At 42.8% G+C, this 23,435-nt stretch overlaps 1 protein-coding gene across 29 annotated transcripts in view; it reads left to right on the top strand.

Annotated features, from left to right (window-relative positions):
* The window catches only part of NEB (nebulin), a 116,148-nt gene that overhangs the window by 22,689 nt on the left and 70,024 nt on the right, over positions 1-23,435 (top strand). For all 29 annotated transcript variants that reach the window (XM_065070178.1, XM_065070148.1, XM_065070151.1 and 26 more), the window contains exons 27-54: positions 101-412; positions 1,878-2,084; positions 2,687-2,791; positions 2,918-3,025; positions 3,404-3,715; positions 4,466-4,672; positions 5,353-5,457; positions 6,263-6,370; positions 7,739-8,050; positions 8,200-8,406; positions 8,862-8,966; positions 9,853-9,960; positions 10,778-11,089; positions 11,273-11,476; positions 11,948-12,052; positions 12,799-12,906; positions 13,276-13,587; positions 14,240-14,443; positions 14,793-14,897; positions 14,993-15,100; positions 16,279-16,590; positions 18,022-18,225; positions 18,580-18,684; positions 18,780-18,887; positions 19,736-20,047; positions 20,700-20,903; positions 21,240-21,344; positions 21,440-21,547. In XM_065070178.1, the coding sequence (XP_064926250.1) occupies positions 101-412; positions 1,878-2,084; positions 2,687-2,791; positions 2,918-3,025; positions 3,404-3,715; positions 4,466-4,672; positions 5,353-5,457; positions 6,263-6,370; positions 7,739-8,050; positions 8,200-8,406; positions 8,862-8,966; positions 9,853-9,960; positions 10,778-11,089; positions 11,273-11,476; positions 11,948-12,052; positions 12,799-12,906; positions 13,276-13,587; positions 14,240-14,443; positions 14,793-14,897; positions 14,993-15,100; positions 16,279-16,590; positions 18,022-18,225; positions 18,580-18,684; positions 18,780-18,887; positions 19,736-20,047; positions 20,700-20,903; positions 21,240-21,344; positions 21,440-21,547 (5,112 nt within the window). The remainder of the gene's footprint in view (positions 1-100; positions 413-1,877; positions 2,085-2,686; positions 2,792-2,917; positions 3,026-3,403; positions 3,716-4,465; positions 4,673-5,352; positions 5,458-6,262; positions 6,371-7,738; positions 8,051-8,199; positions 8,407-8,861; positions 8,967-9,852; positions 9,961-10,777; positions 11,090-11,272; positions 11,477-11,947; positions 12,053-12,798; positions 12,907-13,275; positions 13,588-14,239; positions 14,444-14,792; positions 14,898-14,992; positions 15,101-16,278; positions 16,591-18,021; positions 18,226-18,579; positions 18,685-18,779; positions 18,888-19,735; positions 20,048-20,699; positions 20,904-21,239; positions 21,345-21,439; positions 21,548-23,435) is intronic.

Genomic DNA, 23,435 nt, shown 5'->3' on the forward strand with positions numbered 1-23,435 from the left:
ACTGCAGTTGTTAAAATATTGAGTTTCAAAGTATTAAATTTATCAGAACTATCTTTTCTCTTTCCAAAGTGGTTAAGGCTTTCTCTTCCTCTGTCTCTAGTACAAATACAAGGAATCGTATGAGAAAGAGAAGGGCAAACAGGTTGGATTCCGCAGCCTGCAGGATGATCCTAAACTTGTTCATTACATGAAAGTGGCCAAATTGCAATCAGATCGTGAGTACAAGAAGGATTATGAAATCACCAAGACCAAATATCATACGCCTTTGGATATGTTCAGCGTGACGGCTGCCAAGAAAGCCCAGGAAGCCGTTACAAACTCTGGCTATAAACAGCTAATTCACAATTACACACTCTTGCCTGATTCTGTGAATCTGGAGCTATCAAGAAATGTGATGCAGCTTCAGAGCGATGTACGTAATGATTCATCAAGTCATTTTTTTTCTTCTCAGAATGACTGTTACACTATTAAACTTCTAAGTCTAAAAAATTAACTATATTAGATTAACAGTAGACTGAGATGTGTCTGGTCTGGAACCCTGTGTTTTCCAAATCTGATCAGGATAATTTGTAGCTGATGAGTTCTCAGGAACTTCTGTAGCAAGTAACAACTTCCTTTGTATCTCTGCGTATTTGGCTAATCCTCAGCAAAAGAACACACTATTCTAATCTGTGTGTTTTTTGTAGCTGGAGTTATAATTACAGTGTGTTATTGTTGTGATTATTGTTTGTATTGCCAGGGATCAAAGGTTTATATGGAGTCTAACCTCTAACTATATTTTATTTAAGTTTACCAAAAATATACATTATGTGTGTTTGTGTTATACTTAGGTATTTGAGATTTATTCATTGCGTTTGTTTTTCCTTCCTGCCTTTATCCCCCAACAAATACGTGTGCCATACATGATAAGGATCCTCAAAAAAGCATTGTAGCTTCCATTAGGTTTTGTGATTTGTTTCCATTTTTTTCACTAGTGTAAACGTAGGGTCTGCTTGTTTATCCAGAAGGTATTTAGTTTAATCTGCATTGTTTAACAGTCCTCTGACAAATTTGAAATTCCAAATAATGTTAATAATCTGATTGAAAATGTTCTTCAGATGCTAAGCATTGTTTGGAGAAGAAAATGTGCTTATTCCCATCGGCCAACAGATGGGGGATCTGACCTTTAGACGCTGCTCTTTTCCAATACACAAGTTCCCCTCTCCGGTTTCTGTCTTACGCCTGGCCCCGCTGAGGTGGCTTTGCTTGCCTGGCTGTCTCGCTGGGGTGGTCACAAGGACAACTGTGATATTTGCACGCAAAATTTGCCCTGTATCCACATGCTGTGAAAGTCTGTGGTCTTTTTCTAAGACTGTCATTTTCTCCCAGTTACTCCTAATACTGCAGTGCAGAAACAGGTTTTATTTCGCATTATTTTTGTAGCTTTATATGTTCTAAAAACCATGTTACAAAGTATGATTAAATAGGGATGGCGTCCATTCAAGATTGTGCAGAACCAGGCCATTAAGCAGAAGTTGCTTCTCTGAATTAATTCTACTCTGAACTGAGTCTACTAACAAACAAGACTGCAATTTTTAAAAAAACATGATCTTTTTGACAGATTTTCATATTTACCACTCAAAATTAGTTCGAAGGTCTGTGCATTTGGTTTGTAGTGTGAGTTCTACATATTGATTTAGTGAAATTATTTTTTTATCCCTAATTGTTGATGTTATGCTAAGAATTTGGAAACCAATAGCAGTAATAAAAGGATTGTCTAAATTTTCCTTCAAAAATGAATGACCAGGAGAAGTTTTAAGGCCTTACCTGTTTTAATGTGCATGGGCATTCTAGTTTTCCTTGCCTCACTGTGTTTTTCCTTGTTTATTTTTTAAAAGAACGTGTACAAAGCAGACTTTAATAACTGGCTGAGAGGAGTTGGCTGGATACCGATTCAGTCACTGGATGTAGAAAAGGCCAAAAAAGCTACAGAGATTCTCAGTGAAAAGAAGTATCGGCAGCACCCAGACAAGCTGAAATATTCCATTCCACTGGATGCGATGGAACAAGTGCTGGCCAAGCAAAACGCCAAGACCATGAACAAGGTGAGAACTGACTGAGATGATCACGAGTGAGCCAGAGATTGGGTCTTTGTCTTGCCAAACTGGGGGGCAGGTGCGTTCCCACGGAAGTCATTAGAATTTCAAGTGGATATAGTTGTTTGCTTGGTTCAGACAGAACTCTAAGAGATGATGGAAGCCCCAGACTGAATTCATAATTAAGGGGGTTTCCTTTTCTCTTTATAAAGATTAAAATCCTATCTTGTGTGGGTGTGATGAAAGATGTCTTCTCCAGATTAATAGTGTTTCGGTAAACTTTGCTCGTTTTCTGCAGGCAGTAGGATTCCTGAAAAAAACTTGGAATTCTGTCAGTTTTGTACAAGTTTCCTTGAAATGGGGAGTTCTTGAATCTGTCCCTAGTTATCTAGACACCACTGATCCCTATTCCATGTTCACCTTGGAAAGAGGGTGTGTGAACCAAAAAAATTACCCTTTGCATTGAAGCAGGGAATGCAGACTGAGAAGTTTTGGGTTTAATATTCATTAGTTATCAAAATGTACTTTGCAAATTTCTCAGCGTACTAAAGAAAGAGAAGGAACAACGAGTGCAATGATTTTGAAGGCTAAATATTGTTTTGTAATTGCAGAGGCTCTACACTGATAAATGGAACAAAGAGAAGACCAGCATTCATGTGATGCCAGATACTCCAGAAATTCTGCAGTCCAGAGTGAACCAGATCACAATGAGTAACGTGAGTTGTTCTGCTCACAGAACAATGTTCTCCTGTTTTTTGAGAACATTTAAATTCAGCTGTAGGGTACGTCAGTAGTTCGGCCTCCATAACAGAGTACCTGTTCTCTCTGCCATTTTAAATTAGAAACTTTACAAAGCTGGATGGGAGGAAGACAAGAAGAAAGGTTATGACATGCGGCCAGATGCTATTCCAATAAAAGCAGCCAAAGCCTCCAGAGACATTGCAAGCGATGTAAGTCGGATTGCGTGACAGTACTCAGGAAGCTACAAAGACAGAACATTTTCAAAGTGCTGTTATGCACAAATGTGTTTTTTTCAAGCATCTTGAGTTGTCTAGGTTCCAATTATACGCTTGATGGGATAAACCTTTGCCGTACTTGTTCTCCAGTGGAATAGCACTGAATTGGGCTTTTTTGTTCGTTGTTCAGCAAGCTGCTGAGCTTCATGTGTGTGCGTTCACTGGGATATTTTGTAGGACTGTGTTTAAATGACTAAACCTGAGATCTTGTGACGAAAAAGAACAAGTATTTTCTGTGTTTTCAGAGATACAATTGAGCTTAGCAGTGCATCTTTTTAATTTCTTTGTGTTCTCTCTCCTTCCTGCTGTCAGTATAAATACAAACTAGCCTACGAAAAAGAGAAAGGAAAACATATTGGGTTCCGCAGCCTTGAAGACGACCCCAAGCTGGTGCACTTCATGCACGTGGCTAAAATACAATCCGATCGTGAATACAAAAAGGATTACGAGAAGTCAAAGACTAATTTCCACACACCAGTTGACATGGTCAGTGTTGTGGCAGCCAAGAAAGCACAGGAGGTGGCTACAAATGCAAACTACAAACACTTGATCCATACCTACAATGTTTTGCCTGATGCAATGAGTCTTGAATTAGCCAAAACCATGATGCAGATTCAAAGCGATGTGAGTAAGACGTTTTTCAACCTTTGCATTATGAATACAATGATGCTTAGTTTATGAAAGCACACTGTAAGATAAATAGGACTGTTTTCTTAGTGAATTTAGTTCTCTTGTGTATTAAAAAGTAGTAACTTAAATGGAACCTTCAGTAATGACAGCCACTGTATTTTTCTAAAACTCTGAAATATTAAATGATACCTATTGCTAAAGAATTTGGGCTCAGAAAGAAGTATAATATGTATAAAGTGGAATGGGTATTTAGTATTTACTTGTCCCGTCAGGCTCTTCAGGAGCGATACTTGTGTGCAGGCCAAGGCAGGAAAAACTTGACTTTTCATGAATAGTTTGATCTTGTAGTTCCAAAAAGATCTCTTTTCAGAAGGGGAAACGAGCTAAGGAGCTATCTGCTCAGGTTTTCTGGGATGTTTAACCTCTAGAGAAGAGGGCTTTTTGTTCTCTGTATAGCGGTTCAAGGTAATCCTCTTCTTTGGGAGGGCCTTAGCATGTAATCTCATGCGAGCAATCTATATACATCCAAAGGAGCATCTGGACACTGTATAAAAGGCAGTATAATAGAATAGACACCAGTGTAACAGCTCTGTTCCTAAATAAACTTTGTATGCATCTTGATACTGTTTGCCTCTTTTTAGAATAGCGCATTCAAAATCTAATCCTCATTAAGCACAGAAAGACGTATCACGATTTACAGACTTTTTCATGCGTTTGATTATTTTCTTTTCTTTCTGCTTCCAGAATCAATACAGAGCAGAGTATGATGAAAGCATGAAGGGTGTTGGCTGGATGCCGCTGGGCTCCTTGGAAGCTGAGAAGAACAAAAAAGCAATGGAAATTCTTAGTGAAAAGAAGTACCGCCAGCATCCAGACAGGTTGAAGTATTCTGTTCCTTTGGATTCCATGAACATGGTCTTAGCTTTAAATAATGCTAAAATCATGGATGAGGTAAGTGTTCATCAAATTTATTTCAGTTTGCAGAAGTAATACACAAGCTATACTTGATGTAAGATCCATCCTATTGCACACATGGCTTTGGAAATTGCCCATTTTGGCAGCTAACGAACCCGCTTGGCTGTCATTGTATTTCATCTTAGTAGACCTTTGCTCTACCTGAAAGCAAAGCGTGACCCTAATATTTCTAAGAAATACATATAAAGACACACCTGAGGGTCACATTTCAGTAATAAAGTTTATCTGGTACATCTGAATGTAGATTTTTAACAGTTTAAATATAGGGGCTAAAAGTACCAGAGAGATTCCGTTCAGAAATAGGATTCAAACCTTTAAATATATGGTCTGTTTCATCTGATGCCTGTTAAATTAATATGAAATTGCTACATGATATGAACGCTTTTTAAATTAAATAATGATTTTGTGATTCTCCAGACTTTATGTGCATTATACTTACAGGAACCACCAGAATCCTATGTGCACTTTCCTGAGCTCTGTTTCCTCTTAGTAAAGCTCTATTGACTCTCTCAACTGATACTTATTTTCCAGGAGATAAACTAATAATCTTCAACCATTGCAAAGAAAATTTGTATTTCAAATAGGCAATATTCTTTTAAATAGTTTTATTTAATTGTTTGGTTATGTTGACATGTCTTTTTTCCCCATCCTTCCAGCACAAGTACAAAGAAGCATGGGAAGAAGACAAAAAGAAAGTTCACATCACACCAGATATTCCTCAGATTGCTTTAGCAAAAGTTAATGCGTTCAATCTAAGTGATGTGAGTACTGTTTGGAAGACTAAGACGTTGCTCTTATTTTTTTAATTAGGAATAAGTGAAATGACAACATACAAAAGTCTCCCTAATTCTTACTTTACTAACCTGTCGTATTTCATTAAAAACTATTAATTTTCCTTTTCCCCACTTCCTTCCCTAAAATTAAATACCAAAAGTTACCAAGAAAAAGCCATAGTACTTATAGTCAGATTATTAATTGTTCATGTAGGTCATTAAAATAAAATAGTTACTAACAAAATAGAGTTTGACTACTATCCATATTTGTTAATATGTTTATTGTTTTATTTCCCCATGCACAAAGTTTTGTACTGGATTCAAAATTCTTTCTGCAGATTGAAGCTGTTCTTTCAGTAACATGATATTGTGGACAGTTTTTCAGTAGCCAGCTGTTAAATCTGCATATGCTAAATAAGGTATTGTTTGCAATTGTGCGCAGAAATAGACATATTGATCTCATTTTGGTAAAAGCTAACATCCTTAGAGATGTAACTTTTTACCAGTATTTGTGCATGTGGGAAACAAATGCCACTTTTTGCTCTCTTGTTGTAGAGTGTTGTTACTGACTGCAGTGCGGTCCAGCTGCATTGCTGGATCAGCACTAGGACCGGAGTTATCTGGGAAGTGTTCATCTCTCCGGGTGCCCGAGTGCCTTAAACAACTGTTAAAGGAGTGTTAAATATAAGAATAGGCCATGTTTCAAGTGATTGTATGAAATGAATAGCTTTATTTAAGCAAATGTGGTGTGCTTTGCTTTCTTAAAGGATGATTCTTTTCTTTCTTTTCACAGAAAATGTACAGACTTTCATTTGAAGAAGTGAGGAAGAAAGGGTATGATCTCAGAGCTGATGCTATCCCCATTAAAGCTGCCAAAGCTTCTAGGGATATTGTCAGCGATGTAAGTTCTTGAAAGTAAAAATGATCCTTTATGCATATTATAAAATATTCGTTTCTTGACACAGTTCAGTTTTATATGCCAATTATATGGAGTCTCTTTATTCCCTTGCTTGTGAATAATTCTGACATTTGATATATATTCGAATACGTTTTCTGTCAGGGTTAAAGAACAATTTATTTATTAGAAAGGCAAGGAGATACATGAGAGACTCTTAGAAAAAAAATAAGGCAGTTCATTGCTCAGTGCTTGGCTACTTTATAAATGTGTGCTGCATATTTGTAGTTTAGCCAGAACGTTTGGAGATCATTCATAGAAATATTTGAAAACAGATACAGTCTGAAATCATTCGGACTGCTTTGGTGCAGTTGTCTTGATTCCTTTGGTGGAAGCCCCATTAAATTTCTTGGTGCAGAGATTAGAAGCTTCTGGGATCAGGACATTCTGGAATCCTTTGTGCAGGAGATGGTGCAACCAGAGCAAAGGCTCCTCTGCCGCTGCTCTGGGTCTGACAGGAAGATACTTCCATTCTCAGTTCTCTGCAAGCAGTGAAGGAAAAAGGAATTGATACCTGTGCTATGCACTTCATTGTCCAGGGTTGATTAGAGACTGATGAAAGGGTTAAGAATTTGAACTATTGGTTTAATTAAACAAAAACATGCAAAAGATCTTGGGAAGCATCTTGAATTTTTTAATCTTTTGAACAAGTAAATCTAATGGAAGTCATGATTAGATATTTGATTTTATGGTTCGTCTTTAGATATGAACCCAGGTATTCCAGGTATGGTGCAGACTACCACAAAAATAGTTACCTAAGCCAAATATTGGAAGCAGGATAGCGGTAGTAACAGAGAACTGTCTGGGTTGATGTACCCCGGTTCTAGTGTTTGCCATAGCTCATCTTAGAACTAGCATTTAATACTATAGTGTGAAAAGAATAAAAAGTGCACTTTTTCCAAAGAACTGTCTTCAGCGAACCAGATGTTATGTGTTCTTTGCCTTTTGCTTTCTGTCAGTATATTCCATATTTTCTTTGTGTCATTTATAATGAGATTAGGAAGCAATTGAACCCCAGGTTACATTGAATCCTATGAGGAGGAGAATAAACTATTGTAAGGAAATTTCAATTACTAAGAAAGTGTTTTAAAAGCGCTGGTTTTAAAAGGGTCGCTAGACATCTGTTTGCTTTAGAGTGCACCATAGAGCAGGTGGACAAAGCCACCACCTCTCTATGCTTTGTGGTGGTTTTTTGACAATGTAAAAATCTTGTATTAATCTAGGGGGTTTGTTGTGTATTTTTTTTTCTTACGAGATAGGTATTGCTTATTAAGCAAATGAAACAAAATTAAAGCCTCTTTGTTCTCTTTACAGTATAAATACAAATTAGGTTATGAAAAAGACAAGGGAAAACTTGTAGGCTTCCGCAGCCTTCAGGATGATCCCAAACTTGTCCATTACATGCAAGTGGCCAAGATGCAGTCTGATCGTGAGTACAAGAAATCTTACGAGGCGAGCAAGACAAATTACCAAACACCTCCTGATACAGTCAGCATCGTGGCAGCTAAGGAGGCACAAGATCGCATAACCAACACTAACTACAAACGACTGATTCACCAGTATATGCTTCTGCCAGATGCAATGAGTTTAGAACTGTACAGAAACATGAACCAGATACAAAGTGATGTAAGTTGCTGTTTTCTTGCTCTCACACACCTGTGACTTTTCTTCCTGTTTTAGGTTTTTCGTTATGGATGTGTTTTGGCAACAAACGAATTATTTTCTATGAACTATTTGTAAATTGTTAAACTTTCCTTGTGTGTTCTGTTTGGCAGAATCAATACAAGCAGGATTACAATGAGTGGTTCAGGGGTATCGGTTGGAGTCCTGCTGGTTCTCTGGATGTGGAGAAATCTAAGAAAGCCACAGAAATCGCAAGTGATCGGAAATACCGCCAGCATCCCAGCATGTTCACCTTCACAAAAGAGAAAGATTCCATGGACCTGGTCCTTGCAAAGCATAATGCAAATATAATGAACAAAGTAAGTGCTTATGGGGAAAATTAGGCAGATGTTCACGTATAATCCATTTCAATACACAGTCTATAAGTCTTTGTTACCACTTTTCTGTGGCAGTGCTGCCCTGGGAAGAAACAGCTGTCACAGATTGCTCTTCACTCAGTTACTGATAAATAGCATTGCTTAAATAAATCCTTTCTCATTTTTCTCATTGCTACCTCTCCAACCTCTATTCTTCGCATTCTTGTATAGAAATTACTGGCCATGAAAACCTTGGTAGTTGGACGTCATTAGAAGCAAGACTAAATCCAAATTCAGCTGATTCTGGGTTAGGTCATAACACAGTAAAATAAATCTAAGTCAGTACCTTTGTCTTCTTACCCATCTGTATCCAAAGTGCACAAAGGGAAAGGTGGAAGCCCCAGAAAGCCATCCTTCGTCATTTATATGAACACATCTCTTGTTACTTTTCTCAATAGCATGCTTATACTGAAGCGTGGGAGAAGGATAAAATTCAGGTTCATGTGATGCCAGACACGCCAGATATTCTACAGGCAAAACAGAACAAGACAAACTACAGTCAGGTAGAGTTTTTGATACTTCCTGTTACATTTTAAATTAACAATTTAAAAGTACGTCCCATTTCAAAATAAGTAATTGATTTGTGTGAGTTAGAAGAAGCGGAATGGGGGATTTAGAATGAAGGCAAGAATTTTTATGTGAGTAAATAATAAGTTCAGAGTAGCAATAAGTGCCATCTTCAGACTGGCAAAGTAACAGCCTAAATTATGTTAAAATATATGGAAAATTCAAGGCCTATTTTTGAAGTGGTTGTGCATAGACCATACTTTATGTTTACCATAGAAACCAACCATATTAAAAATTCCTTACTAAAAAATAACAAGTTAATTGTGTGTATTTTTAACTTAACATATGGGAAAAGAATTACATGAAGTGGTTTTAACTTTTCTGACAGCTTTCAAATGTGAGGAAGTCACAACTGTGCCAGTATAAAATACATGGGTTTTGCTTTGCATGATTGCTCAGAGGCAAATCTTTGACTTTCAAGCACTTGTGATTAAAATTTACTGTGCACTAACTGAATTGACTGTTAAATGGCCACATTACATCCTTATTAATTAAAATTTTGTTAAGCCAATTGAAGTGTTTTCAATTATCCCAGATATATATCTTTCAGATTCCCCAGAAATGTTTCAAATCCCCAAGATAAGCTGTAGTAGGAAGCTGCTGCAATAGTGAAAACCTATTTGATCACTGGCCTGAGACTTGCAGACCTGTGATCCTTGCTTAACAGTTTCCCATTTCTCAGTTCCCATTCTAGTCACCCTTCTCTTGTAACTGAGGCCTGTGAGGTGACCAGAATTTGGTAATATGGATCATTAACGTATCTAAATAAAAGTGACTTATGTATTACTAAGAATTTTTAATGAGTATTGTTTTCCATTTTAGAAACTCTACAAGCTTGGCTGGGAGGAAATGATAAAGAAAGGCTATGACCTCACACCTGAAGCCATTTCGGTGAAAGCTGCCAAAGCTTCGAGGGATATCGCAAGTGACGTAAGCAACGTTTCAGCTTCAATATGACATGCATCTTATCTCGTTGCTAGAACCTACAGAGTTGCGCTAGCTGCAGATACACCTCTCTGCTAAGCTGCGGCCTGGAGTAAAGAGCAAAATTGCTGACAAAACTCTTTCCTGTTCTGCTCTTGTCAGTGAAGAAAACAGTTTAAGAAGGGTTGCTCTGGAATCTCGACAATTCCACAGATTGTGGTCCATCCATGAAGCAGCTAGTCATACAAAGTTAGGAGTTATCTGCAATTTGGGATGTTACATTTTCAGAGCAGCAGCAAATTTGGTCTAATTAGCTGATCCCAGTGCCTCTACTGAGAAGACCTCGTCACAGCTCTGAAATAAATGTGGTGACATGTAGATTGCTGGTATCATTACTTGATATGAATACAACTCCTGCATTTATAGAAGAGATTTTGTTAATATTAGGAAATGTTTCCAGTGCTTAAACATCTGCATTTTTCATTGCGGATTATTTTCTTCATCAAAATATTTCAGTGTGTCAGGCTTTGGGAGCTGTGAGCACTATGACTGTATGAATAGATGACCCGAGAGATCGTCTGTACACCCAGGCACTCGTTGTCTGCCGGGATCTGCTCCTTCCCAGGAGAGCAGTCACTGACACCAAGTGATGCACATTAGTCAAGGGGCTACTAAAAATTTACATTAGAAGCTGTAACAAGTTGCTTATTTCATTGGTAATGAGCAACATTGAACTGAGTGAATATATTGATATTTTGCATATGTATTTTACCACTGTCTGTTTCTGATGGTAATTTCAATAATGCAATCTTTGTGATTTTAGTACAAATACAAAGAAGGTTACCGCAAGCAGCAGGGACATCACATTGGATTCCGCAGCCTGCAGGATGATCCGAAGATGTTGTGGTCTATGCAAGTAGCTAAGATGCAGAGTGAGAGGGAGTACAAGAAAGATTTTGAAAAGTGGAAGACGAAGTTTAATATGCCTGTGGATATGTTAGGCTTCCTTCTGGCTAAAAAATGCCAGGAACTGGTTAGTGATATAGACTACAAACACCCTCTGCACCGCTGGACCTGTCTGCCAGACCAGAACGACGTCACCCAGGCAAAGAGGGTCTACGAGCTACAGAGTGATGTAAGCTTCCTCTGCATTTCGTTAAGTTATTTTTTGTAAGATGAAAAGTACCTTTAGTAACTCTCTTTTGGTGTCAGTAAAGATCAGATTGAAGCTAAAATACCAGGTTAGTCTTTTAATAGGGTTTAATAAATGAACAAGGAAATAATCTACTATGGGTTTGATTTTTTTTTTCCTTAACAGAATCTGTATAAGGCAGATCTACAGTGGCTCAGAGGCCTTGGCTGGACTCCTCTGGGATCTTTGGAGGCTGAAAAGAACAAGAAAGCTGCTGAAATACTGAGTGAAAAGAAGTACCGGCAGCACCCAGACACGATTAAGTTCACAAGTATCCCAGATGCCATGAATATCGTTTTAGCAAAATCTAATGCCAAAAATAGAAGCGATGTAAGTTGCCTCTAGAGACAGAACCTGTGATTCAATGGATGAATATATTTGTATACATTTTTTTAAAAAGCTCTCATATCAGAATATGTGTTTAAAATATACAAATATCAGATGTTTATGATCAGAGTCTTCTGCTCAGTTGTCAAGGAGTAATATGTCTTGGTCAGATTAGGGTCTTTAGTGCTGTAAGACTTATACAGTAATAACTGCAAATAAGGCACTATGTAGTATGTAAATGTATTGTCATAGTGCTGTTACCTTGACATTTCATGGATGTGAAGAAAAAAAGGTTGTACTTCACTAAGAAGTTGTTGTATTATTTGATTTCAATATCTTGCATTGTTTACATTGCTTCTGCTTGTACAGCACATCTTTGCTATTGTAGAGAAAAGGTAAACTGAGTTTTATAAATACTGCAGTGCATGTGAGCCCTTTGCCACACCAGCTATTGCTGCTTGTGTCTCTTTTCAGATACTGTACAGAGAAGCCTGGGACAAGGACAAGACTCAGGTTCACATCATGCCTGACACTCCTGAAATTTTGCTGGCTAAAGCAAACTTAATTAACACCAGTGATGTAAGTGTGTCTCCACAATGTTCCTTTTATGGAATTGGAAATATCCATTGTGGCTTTAGTTTAAAATGCAGCACAACTGTGATATATTCCTGTGAAAACTGTTGTGCAATGGAAAGCCTGAGTGGAATGGCTAAAATGTAAAGTGGAGTAGCTGGAATATAAAAATTATCAAGAAAGCATTCAGAGCAGTTAACAGTTTTCTATTTTGTCCCTTCTGATGGCATTAACATTGTAGATGTGTGTTCAGTACTGTCATTCTTGTTAAAATGTCTGATTATATTGCCTCGTAAGAATTACTTAGGATTATGTAGTTTTCATGAAGTTCCTGGTTGCGATGAAACAAATATAGACTACGTTCAAAGGTAAACAAGTGTTAGCGGCTTTATCATAAGAATTCAAGAAGCCTAAACTAACGCCATGGAAGTTGTGTGTAGAGAATCATGGGGTTCTATTATTCATCTCTTTAGAAGACTATGAATCATTCAGATCAAAAAGTGAAGTAAAACAAAATTTTGATCTCAAATGAGCTAATCAGAAAACATAAAGATAGTAATTTTTATGTATTTTGGATAATGAATTACAAAATATACATTATTAAAAGCAATTTATGGATTTTAATTTAATGATTTAAACTGTGTTTGGAATGTCACACTAGATTTTCAATAATAAAGGGAGAAAAGTTGTGATATTGAAAGACTCTCTTGAGAATTTGTTTGCAATAATTATTTTGAACCCTTCTCCAACAGAAACATTACAAGTTAGGATACGAAGAGCTCAAGAGGAAAGGCTACGATCTTCCTCCTGACGCTATACCCCTCAAATCAGCAAAGGCGTCAAGAGACATAGCGAGTGAAGTAAGTCTTGTGGACTGAGAATAATAGTGGGGGATAGAGCACGTACAAAAAATGGATAAAAATGTTTTTATTTAAAAGGAGGAGAGGTCTAAAATTTAAACAGACTTAAATTGGTGCCCTCCCCAGAGGTTGTGTAATCCTTAATGCTGTAAAGTTGGTTAAATGAAATACAAGAATTAACAATGACACAGTACATCACTATAAAAAAATAAGTTAATATCTTACGCACATGCAATAAAAATAAAAAAAGGTTGGAAAAATATGAAAAAAAAATTAAAATAGATACTATATGAAAGTTATATTAAAAGCAGAGAAAATTCAATTGAATTTTGAAAAGAGATTATTAATCGTTGGTTTTACATTCATTAGTACAAATACAAAACTGCGTACCGAAAGCAGCTCGGCCACCACATTGGGGCCCGTAACATAGAGGATGATCCAAAGATGGTGTGGTCGATGCACGTGGCCAAGATCCAGAGTGACAGGGAGTACAAGAAAGCCTTTGAGAAGTCCAAGACACACTTCAGTAGCCCCGTGGACATGCTGGGCATCGTATTGGCCAAGAAATGTCAGGAGCTGGTCAGTGACATTGATTACAAGCACCCTCTGCACCGCTGGACCTGTCTGCCGGACCAGAACGATGTTGTCCAGGCCAGGAAAGTGTACGACCTGCAGAGTGACGTAAGTAATTCTTTTGTGTGTGTGAAAAGCAGAAGAGTGTGTTGTGTTCTGTTCCTTTGTTGGTGAAGGTCCTGGTGGGGAGCAGAAGTCTGGGCTGATTCTGTGAGCCTGTGTTGTGGCTCTGTTGTCTTGGTGAGAGTTGATGTTGTGACTGGATAAGGATGAAGTTTGGGAGGGGCCTTGTCTGATGGTCACAGAAGAGTCCTGTCTTGCCCTGAGCAGTTTGTGGGGAGGGTTGCTGCAGGGGGCTGGAGTTCTGGATGGCAGGGGAAGGGCAACAGAGTGAAATGTTTTATTTTGGAGGACCAAGAACTGGCAAAGGCCAGGCATGTGTGCAGTGGCGAATGGTATGAGAGCAGTAGGTGATGAGGGTCTTGCAGCTGGAAATAGCCAAATGGGGCAGGTCTGTCCCAGGAAGACTAAGCAGACGGTTGGGGAGGGTTTGTGGGTTGCTTGTCACCTGCTGGTGCTGGTTGAGGTGTGGGGAGCCAGGTTGAGGGGGAACTGAGCGTAACAGGAATCTCTTTAGTGGTGGCTGGTCGGTTGACGCAGGGGAATCTGTTTTGGTCGTCAGAGCTTCCCTTGGTAGGGGGAGTGGTTGTGTGGAGCAAGGAGGTTGTTGAGCTGCTTTGTGTCCTTCGTGTCCTTTCAGAACGTGTACAGGTCCGACCTTCAGTGGCTGAGGGGCATCGGCTGGTCCCCAGCTGGTTCTCTGGATGATGAGAAGAACAAGAGGGCGAGCCAGATCCTGAGCGACAAGAAGTATCGGCAGCACCCGGACACCATCAGATTCACAAGCCTTCCTGACTCGATGCCCATGGTTCTGGCAAAGCACAACTCAGAAATTATGAACCAGGTGAGCTTTCCCTGTGTGTGCAGCCTGTTGGAAAGGAGCGTCTTCCTTTCCCGGGACGCTGGGCTCTCTGCTTGCAGGGCCTGGTTATTGCAAGAGGCATGCTGCGTCCTCTTGCATCAGAGATCTGTGTTCCTTGTTTAGATCAAATTATTTTTAGTGTGGCTGGAGCAGTGATTGGGTACACTGTGGAAAAGAGTGAAGTGTTAGAAAGTTGTGGATCAAGAAAAGGTGTTCCTGAGTCAGTGCAACATAGAGGCCCCTTGCGTCAGTTTGTTGTGCTCGTTTGCTCTTGGAGATTGTTACCTGATGCTTGCACGACATTTATTGGACACTGTTCTCCTTTTTTCAGCGAGCATACACAGCAGCCTGGGAGAAAGACAAAACCAGTGTCCACATTATGCCAGATACACCTGGTATTTTGCAAGCCCAGCAGAACAGAGTGAACTTCAGTGAGGTAGGTGGTTGAGCTGGGGTGAAGTGTCCATCCCTGGCTGCTGCTGTGTCCTGGGCAGAAGTGTTGCTTGAGGGGAACGCTTGTTTTTCTTTCAGAAACTGTACAAGCTTGCGATGGAGGAAGAGAAGAAGAAGGGCTATGACATGCGGGCAGACGCCATTCCCATCAAGTCTGCTAAAGCTTCCAGAGACATTGCGAGTGATGTAAGTACAGAGGAGCCCTTGGTGAGAAACAGTGTTGGATGGTTTCAGAGTGCTTGTAGTTGAGGCCCAGGGTTTGCAGCCTTATATGAGTGGGGACAACAGAGCTCCTACCTGTCATAACCATTCTGCTAGTCCAAAAACATGTTAGCACTTTCGGTTCTCCCTGTAGCTGTCCCTGCATGTTATGGGTGTTGGGTGTTGTGAGGGACTTTGTAGATGGTGTGTAGACAGTAACTGTCAGAACTGTGTGATGGACGCAATCCAAAGCAACTTTCCTCCTGGACTTGTGTCAGCATCTTGTCATGCATCAGACTGGACTCTGGAGGTGTTGTGCTGCCCTCAGTGCTGCCGGTCTGCACGTCCCTGGTGTTGCAGCTGCACAGCAGAGCTGGACATGAGGAAACAAAACCCAAACCGAGATTTGTGTTTTGACTGGAGCATTTATCATTTTTCTCTGGACTCGGGCACCTCTAGTCACTGTAGACCAGTCATGGCTGTTCAGTGGAATATCTTTTCAGGATTCAGCACTCCAGGAGATGAATTTACTTTCTTGTGAGGTTCTGTAGTTCAGGACTGTTCCCTACTGTAAGGATATCAGTTCAATCTCTCCTGATTCCTACTGGACATTTCAGTAAGAGGTGAGGCAAGTATGTCGTTTGCCCGCAGTTTTGCCATCCAGTCTTAGTGTCTGCAGACTTGCAGCTGAGGACACACATCGGACTGTAGAATAAGAGCCCTGACACTGTGCAGGAGAGGCTGGAACACTGCAGTGTGTCAGGTGCTTGGGCTGTGTGGGTGAACGCAGACACGGCTGTGCAGGATGAGACCCAGATGCCTACTGGAGCCGTCTGGTTGTTTTCCCTGAGTTTTGTGTCCCAGCTGCCGGGGTTGCTCAGGTTGTGCGGGATCCTGTCTGCTGCTGTGCAGCGCTCCTGCTTCCCCAGCCAGCTTGGCTGGAGCTGCTGCCTGGGCCTCCACATGGCTCCTGCAGCCCAGTGTATGATGGGGTGGGATGGAAGCGTAGGACATAGCAGGGATGTGCTGCATGGAGACGCTTCTTCGTGAGATGATCTTGCTGGGCTCCATTTGCAAAGTGATTGTTCACAGGCGCTGCTAGAGAATAGTGTTGGGTGGGAGAAGAGCTGATCAAAATCTGACTGGTGTTTTTAACCCCGCAGTACAAATACAAAGAAGGCTATCGTAAGCAGCTTGGCCACCACATTGGGGCCCGTAACATAGAGGATGATCCGAAGATGGTGTGGTCGATGCACGTGGCCAAGATCCAGAGTGACAGGGAGTACAAGAAAGCCTTTGAGAAGACCAAGACTCACTTCAGTAGCCCCGTGGACATGCTGGGCATCGTATTGGCCAAGAAATGTCAGGAGCTGGTCAGTGACATTGATTACAAGCACCCTCTGCACCGCTGGACCTGTCTGCCGGACCAGAACGATGTTGTCCAGGCCAGGAAAGTGTACGACCTGCAGAGTGACGTAAGTAATTCTTTTGTGTGTGTGAAAAGCAGAAGAGTGTGTTGTGTTCTGTTCCTTTGTTGGTGAAGGTCCTGGTAGGGAGCAGAAGTCTGGGCTGATTCTATGAGACTGTGTTGTGGCTCTGTTGTCTTGGTGAATCACAGGATGGTTTGATTTGGAAGGGACCTTAAAGGTGATGTAGTTCCAACGTCCCTGCCATGGGCAGGGACACTTTGCACTAGACCATGTTGCTCAAAGCAGTGTCCCACCTGGCCGTGGACACTTCTAGGGAGGGGGCAGCCAAAACATACCTAGGCAACTTGTTCCAGTGTTTTACGACCCTCACAATAATGAATTTGTTCCTAATGTCTAGTCTAAATCAACTCTCTTTTAGTTGAAAAATGTTAGCTGTGTATTTGAACTGAAACAAAATTTACAAATTCAGCTTTCTCATATGGGACAAATTCATTTATTTCTCATTTTACAATTTGTGAGACAACACAGTAGTACAGCTTTATTTGTTAAGATTTTGTTCAGAATGGCCAGTGATGAAGTTTCCATGGAGGTCATATTTGATAGTCACAGAAGAGTCCTGTCTTGCCTTGGGCAATTTGATGGCAGGGCTCCTGCAGGTGGCTGGAGCTCTGGGTGGCAGGGGAATCACAGAATCACAGAAAGTCAGGGATTGGAAGGGACCTGGAAAGCTCATCCAGTGCAATCCCCCCATGGAGCAGGAACACCCAGATGAGGTTACACAGGAAGGTGTCCAGGCGGGTTGGAATGTCTGCAGAGAAGGAGACTCCACAACCCCCCTGGGCAGCCTGGGCCAGGCTCTGCCACCCTCACTGGGAAGAAATTTCTTCTAATATTTGAGTGGAACCTCCTGTGTTCCAGTTCGTACCCATTACCCCTTGTCCTACCATTGGTTGTCACTGAGAAGAGCCTGGCTCCATCCTCCTGACACTCACCCTTTCTATATTAATAACCATGGATGAGGTCACCCCTCAGTCTCCCCTTCTCCAAGCTAAAGAGACCAATCTCCCTCAGCCTTTCCTCATAAGGGAGATGCTCCACTCAAACAGAGTCAAATATTTTGTTTTGGAGGACCAAGAACTGGCAAAGGCCAGCCATGTGTGCAGTGGCGAATGGTATGAGAGCAGTAGGTGATGAGGGTCTTGCAGCTGGAAATAGCCAAATGGGGCAGGTCTGTCCCAGGAAGACTAAGCAGACGGTTGGGGAGGGTTTGTGGGTTGCTTGTCACCTGCTGGTGCTGGTTGAGGTGTGGGGAGCCAGGTTGTGGGGGAACTGAGCGTAACAGGAATCTCTTTAGTGGTGGCTGGTTGGTTGACGCAGGGGAATCTGTTTTGGTCGTCAGAGCTTCCCTTGTAGGGGGAGTGGTTGTGTGGAGCAAGGAGGTTGCTGAACTCTTTTGTGTCCTTCGTGTCCTTTCAGAACGTGTACAGGTCCGACCTTCAGTGGCTGAGGGGCATCGGCTGGTCCCCAGCTGGTTCTCTGGATGATGAGAAGAACAAGAGGGCGAGCCAGATCCTGAGCGACAAGAAGTATCGGCAGCACCCGGACACCATCAGATTCACAAGCCTTCCTGACTCGATGCCCATGGTTCTGGCAAAGCACAACTCAGAAATTATGAACCAGGTGAGCTTTCCCTGTGTGTGCAGCCTGTTGGAAAGGAGCGTCTTCCTTTCCCGGGACGCTGGGCTCTCTGCTTGCAGGGCCTGGTTATTGCAAGAGGCATGCTGCGTCCTCTTGCATCAGAGATCTGTGTTCCTTGTTTAGATCAAATTGTATTTAGTGTGGCTGGAGCAGTGATTGGATGCAGTGTGGAAAAGAGAAGAGTGAAGTGTTAGAAAGTTGTGGATCAAGAAAAGGTGTTCCTGAGTCAGTGCAACATAGAGGCCCCTTGCGTCAGTTTGTTGGGCTTGTTTGTTCTTGGAGATTGTTACCTGACGCTTGCACGACATTTATTTGACACTGTTCTCCTTTTTTCAGCGAGCATACACAGCAGCCTGGGAGAAAGACAAAACCAGCGTCCACATTATGCCAGATACACCTGGTATTTTGCAAGCCCAGCAGAACAGAGTGAACTTCAGTGAGGTAGGTGGTTGAGCTGGGGTGAAGTGTCCATCCCTGGCTGCTGCTGTGTCCTGGGCAGAAGTGTTGCTTGAGGGGAACGCTTGTTTTTCTTTCAGAAACTGTACAAGCTTGCGATGGAGGAAGAGAAGAAGAAGGGCTACGACATGCGGGCAGATGCCATTCCTATCAAGTCTGCTAAAGCTTCCAGAGACATTGCGAGTGATGTAAGTACAGAGGAGCCCTTGGTGAGAAACAGTGTTGGATGTTTTCAGAGTGCTTGTAGTTGAAGCCCAGGGTTTGCAGCCTTAGATCAATAGAGGAGAGATGAACACATTTCTTACCTGTCATAACCATTCTGCTAGTCTGTAAATGCTTGGATTCTGCAGGTTCTTCTTGTAGCTGTCCCTGCATGTTATGGGTGTTGGGTGTTGTGAGGGAGTTTGTAGATGGTGTGCAGAGAATATCTGGGAGCTGGGTGATGGACACAATCCAAAGCAACTTTCCTCCTGGGCTTGTGTCAGCATCTTGTCATACATCAGACTGGACTCTGGAGGTGTTGTGCTGCCCTCAGTGCTGCCGGTCTGCACGTCCCTGGTGTTGCAGCTGCACAGCAGAGCTGGACACGAGGAAACAAAACCAAATCACGTTTTGTGTTATGACCAGGACATTTCTCGTTTCTGTGTGGTCTGGGGCAGGTCCAGTCACTCTAGACCAGTCTCATGACTGTGCCCCAGAGTATCTTTTCATGGCTCAGCACTCCAGCAGTTGAATTTTCTCAGTCATGCGAGCTTCTGCAGTTCATGTCTGTACTCCTTCCAGAAGGGGATCAGTTCCCCAGCCGCTTGGCTGAAGCTGCCACCTGGGTCTCCATGTGGCTTCTACAGCCCAGTGTACAATGGGTTGGGATGGATGCGTAGGACACAGCAGGGATGTGCTGTGTGTAGATGCCTCTTCATGAGGTGATCTTGCCAGGCTCCTTTAGCAAAGTGTTTGTTCACAGGCACTGCTAGAGAATAGTGTTCAGTGGGAGAAGAGCTGGTCAAAATCTTACTGAGATAATTTAACCCCGCAGTACAAATACAAAGAAGGCTATCGCAAGCAGCTCGGCCACCACATTGGGGCCCGTAACATAGAGGATGATCCAAAGATGGTGTGGTCGATGCACGTGGCCAAGATCCAGAGTGACAGGGAGTACAAGAAAGCCTTTGAGAAGTCCAAGACACACTTCAGTAGCCCCGTGGACATGCTGGGCATCGTATTGGCCAAGAAATGTCAAGAGTTGGTCAGTGACGTTGATTACAAGCACCCTCTGCACCGCTGGACCTGTCTGCCAGACCAGAACGATGTTGTCCAGGCCAGGAAAGTGTACGACCTGCAGAGTGACGTAAGTAATTCTTTTGTGTGTGTGAAAAGCAGAAGAGTGTGTTGTGTTCTGTTCCTTTGTTGGTGAAGGTCCTGGTGGGGAGCAGAAGTCTGGGCTGATTCTGTGAGCCTGTGTTGTGGCTCTGTTGTCTTGGTGAGAGTTGATGTTGTGACTGGATAAGGATGAAGTTTGGGAGGGGCCTTGTCTGATGGTCACAGAAGAGTCCTGTCTTGCCCTGAGCAGTTTGTGGGGAGGGTTGCTGCAGGGGGCTGGAGTTCTGGATGGCAGGGGAAGGGCAACAGAGTGAAATGTTTTATTTTGGAGGACCAAGAACTGGCAAAGGCCAGGCATGTGTGCAGTGGCGAATGGTATGAGAGCAGTAGGTGATGAGGGTCTTGCAGCTGGAAATAGCCAAATGGGGCAGGTCTGTCCCAGGAAGACTAAGCAGACGGTTGGGGAGGGTTTGTGGGTTGCTTGTCACCTGCTGGTGCTGGTTGAGGTGTGGGGAGCCAGGTTGAGGGGGAACTGAGCGTAACAGGAATCTCTTTAGTGGTGGCTGGTCGGTTGACGCAGGGGAATCTGTTTTGGTCGTCAGAGCTTCCCTTGGTAGGGGGAGTGGTTGTGTGGAGCAAGGAGGTTGCTGAGCTGCTTTGTGTCCTTCGTGTCCTTTCAGAACGTGTACAGGTCCGACCTTCAGTGGCTGAGGGGCATCGGCTGGTCCCCAGCTGGTTCTCTGGACGATGAGAAGAACAAGAGGGCGAGCCAGATCCTGAGCGACAAGAAGTATCGGCAGCACCCGGACACCATCAGATTCACAAGCCTTCCTGACTCGATGCCCATGGTTCTGGCAAAGCACAACTCAGAAATTATGAACCAGGTGAGCTTTCCCTGTGTGTGCAGCCTGTTGGAAAGGAGCGTCTTCCTTTCCCGGGACGCTGGGCTCTCTGCTTGCAGGGCCTGGGTTTTGCAAGGTGGATGTTGCATCCTCTTGCATCAGGGACCTGTGTTCCTTGTTTAGATCAAATTGTATTTAGGGTGGCTGGAGCAGTGATTGGGTGCAGTGTGGAAAAGAAAAGTGTGGATCAAGAAAAGGTGTTCCTGAGTCAGTGCAACATAGAGGCCCCTTGCGTCAGTTTGTTGTGCTCGTTTGCTCTTGGAGATTGTTACCTGACACTTGCACGACATTTATTTGACACTGTTCTCCTTTTTTCAGCGAGCATACACAGCAGCCTGGGAGAAAGACAAAACCAGTGTCCACATTATGCCAGATACACCTGGTATTTTGCAAGCCCAGCAGAACAGAGTGAACTTCAGTGAGGTAGGTGGTTGAGCTGGGGTGAAGTGTCCATCCCTGGCTGCTGCTGTGTCCTGGGCAGAAGTGTTGCTTGAGGGGAACGCTTGTTTTTCTTTCAGAAACTGTACAAGCTTGCGATGGAGGAAGAGAAGAAGAAGGGCTACGACATGCGGGCAGATGCCATTCCCATCAAGTCTGCTAAAGCTTCCAGAGACATTGCGAGTGATGTAAGTACAGAGGAGCCCTTGGTGGCACACTCTTCTTATTCTTACTTGACATTTCAGAAAGAGGTAGGGGAGAAATGAAATAATAGAATTGTTTGTGTTGGAAGGTACCCCAAACATCATCTCGTTCTACCCCTCTGCCACGGGCAGGGACACCTTCCACTAGACCAGGTTACTCAAAGCCCTGTCCAGCCTGGCCTTGAACACTTTTGTTTGGGGTCACCCACAACTTAACCGAGCAACTTGTTCCAGTGCTTTACCACCCTCACAGTAAAGAATTTCTTCCTTATTTCTAATCTAATTATCTACCGTCTTTCAGTTCAAAACCATTATACCTCCTCCTACACTCCCTCCTCGTCTTTCCTCTAGGCCCTCTTTAGGTACTGGTTGGCTGCTGTAGGGTCTTCCTGGAGCCTTTTCTTCTCTAGGCTCAACAACCCCAACTTTCTCAGCCTGTCCTCATAGGGGAGGTGCTTCAGCCCCCAGTCATCTTCATGTCTTCCTCTGGACCTTGTCCAACAGGTCCATGTCTTTCATATGCTGGGAGTCCCAGAACTGGAGGGGGAGAATCTACTCCCTTTACCTGCTGGCCGCACTGCTTTTGCTGCAGCCCAGGATACGTTCTCCTGCGCTGTGAGTGCACATTGTGGGCTCGTATGCAGTTCCTCATCCACCAGTACTCCCAAGTCCTTCTCCTCGGGGCCACTCTCAATCCACTCATCACCCAGCCTGTGTCTGTGTTTGAGATTGCTTCAACCCAGATGTGGGACCTTGCACTCGGCCTTGTTGAACTTCATGACCTTCACACAGGCCCACCTTGTTAGCCTGTCAAGGTCCCTCTATATGACATCCTTTCTTTCCAGTGTGTCGACCACACCACTCAGCTTGGTGTCATCCACAACCTTGGTTAGGATGTTCTCAATCCCACTGGCCATGTCCCTGACAAAGATGTTACATAATACTGATCCCAGTACTGACTCCTGAGGGACACCACTCACTACTGGTCTCTATCTGGACATCAAACCGTTGATCACAACTCTTTGAGTGTAACCATCCAGCCAATTCCTTATCCACTGAGTCAACCACCCATCAAATCCATTTCTTGACATTTTAGAGACAAGGATGTTGTTTGGGACAGTGTCAAATGCTTCGCACGAGTCCAGGTAGATGATGTCAGTCACTCTTCCCTTATCCACCAAAGCTGTAACTCTGTCATAGGAGGTCACCGAAGTAGTCAGGCATGACTTGCCCTTAGTGAAGCCTTGCTGGCTGTCACCAAACCCCTCTCTGTTTTCCATGTGCCTTAGCATAGTTTCCAGGAAGATCTGCTTCATGATCTTGCAAGGCACAGAGGTAAGACTGAGTAGCCTGTAGTTCCCCAGATCTTCCTTTTTCCCTTTTTAAAAATGGAAGTTATGTTTCCCCTTTTCCAGTCACTGGGAACTTCACCAGTCTGCTACGACTTTTCAAATATGATGGACAGTGGCTTAGCAACTTCATCTGCCAGTTCTCTCATTACTCTTAGATGCGTCTCATTAAGTTTCACGGACTTGTGCACATTCAGGTTCCTTAGATGGTGTTGAACCTGATCTTCTCCTACAATGGGCAGTACTTGATTCTCCAGTCCCTGCCTTTGTGTTCAGTGAATTGAGCAGTGTGGTTAGAGGACTTGCTGGTGAAGACTGAGGCAATAACATTGTTGAGTACCTCAGCCTTCTCCATGTCAGCTGTAGCCAGGTCTCCCACTTTGCTCATCAGGGTGGTACAGTTTCTTTCATCTTCCTTTGTTGTCCTGTGTACCTGAAGAAACCCGCCTTGTTATTTTTTACGTCCCTAACAAAGTTCAGCTCCAACTGTGCCTTGGGTTTCCTGATCTCTTGCCTCCACTCCT

Source organism: Columba livia, chromosome 7, assembly GCF_036013475.1.
Source record: "Columba livia isolate bColLiv1 breed racing homer chromosome 7, bColLiv1.pat.W.v2, whole genome shotgun sequence".
Taxonomy (NCBI): Eukaryota; Metazoa; Chordata; class Aves; order Columbiformes; family Columbidae; genus Columba; species Columba livia.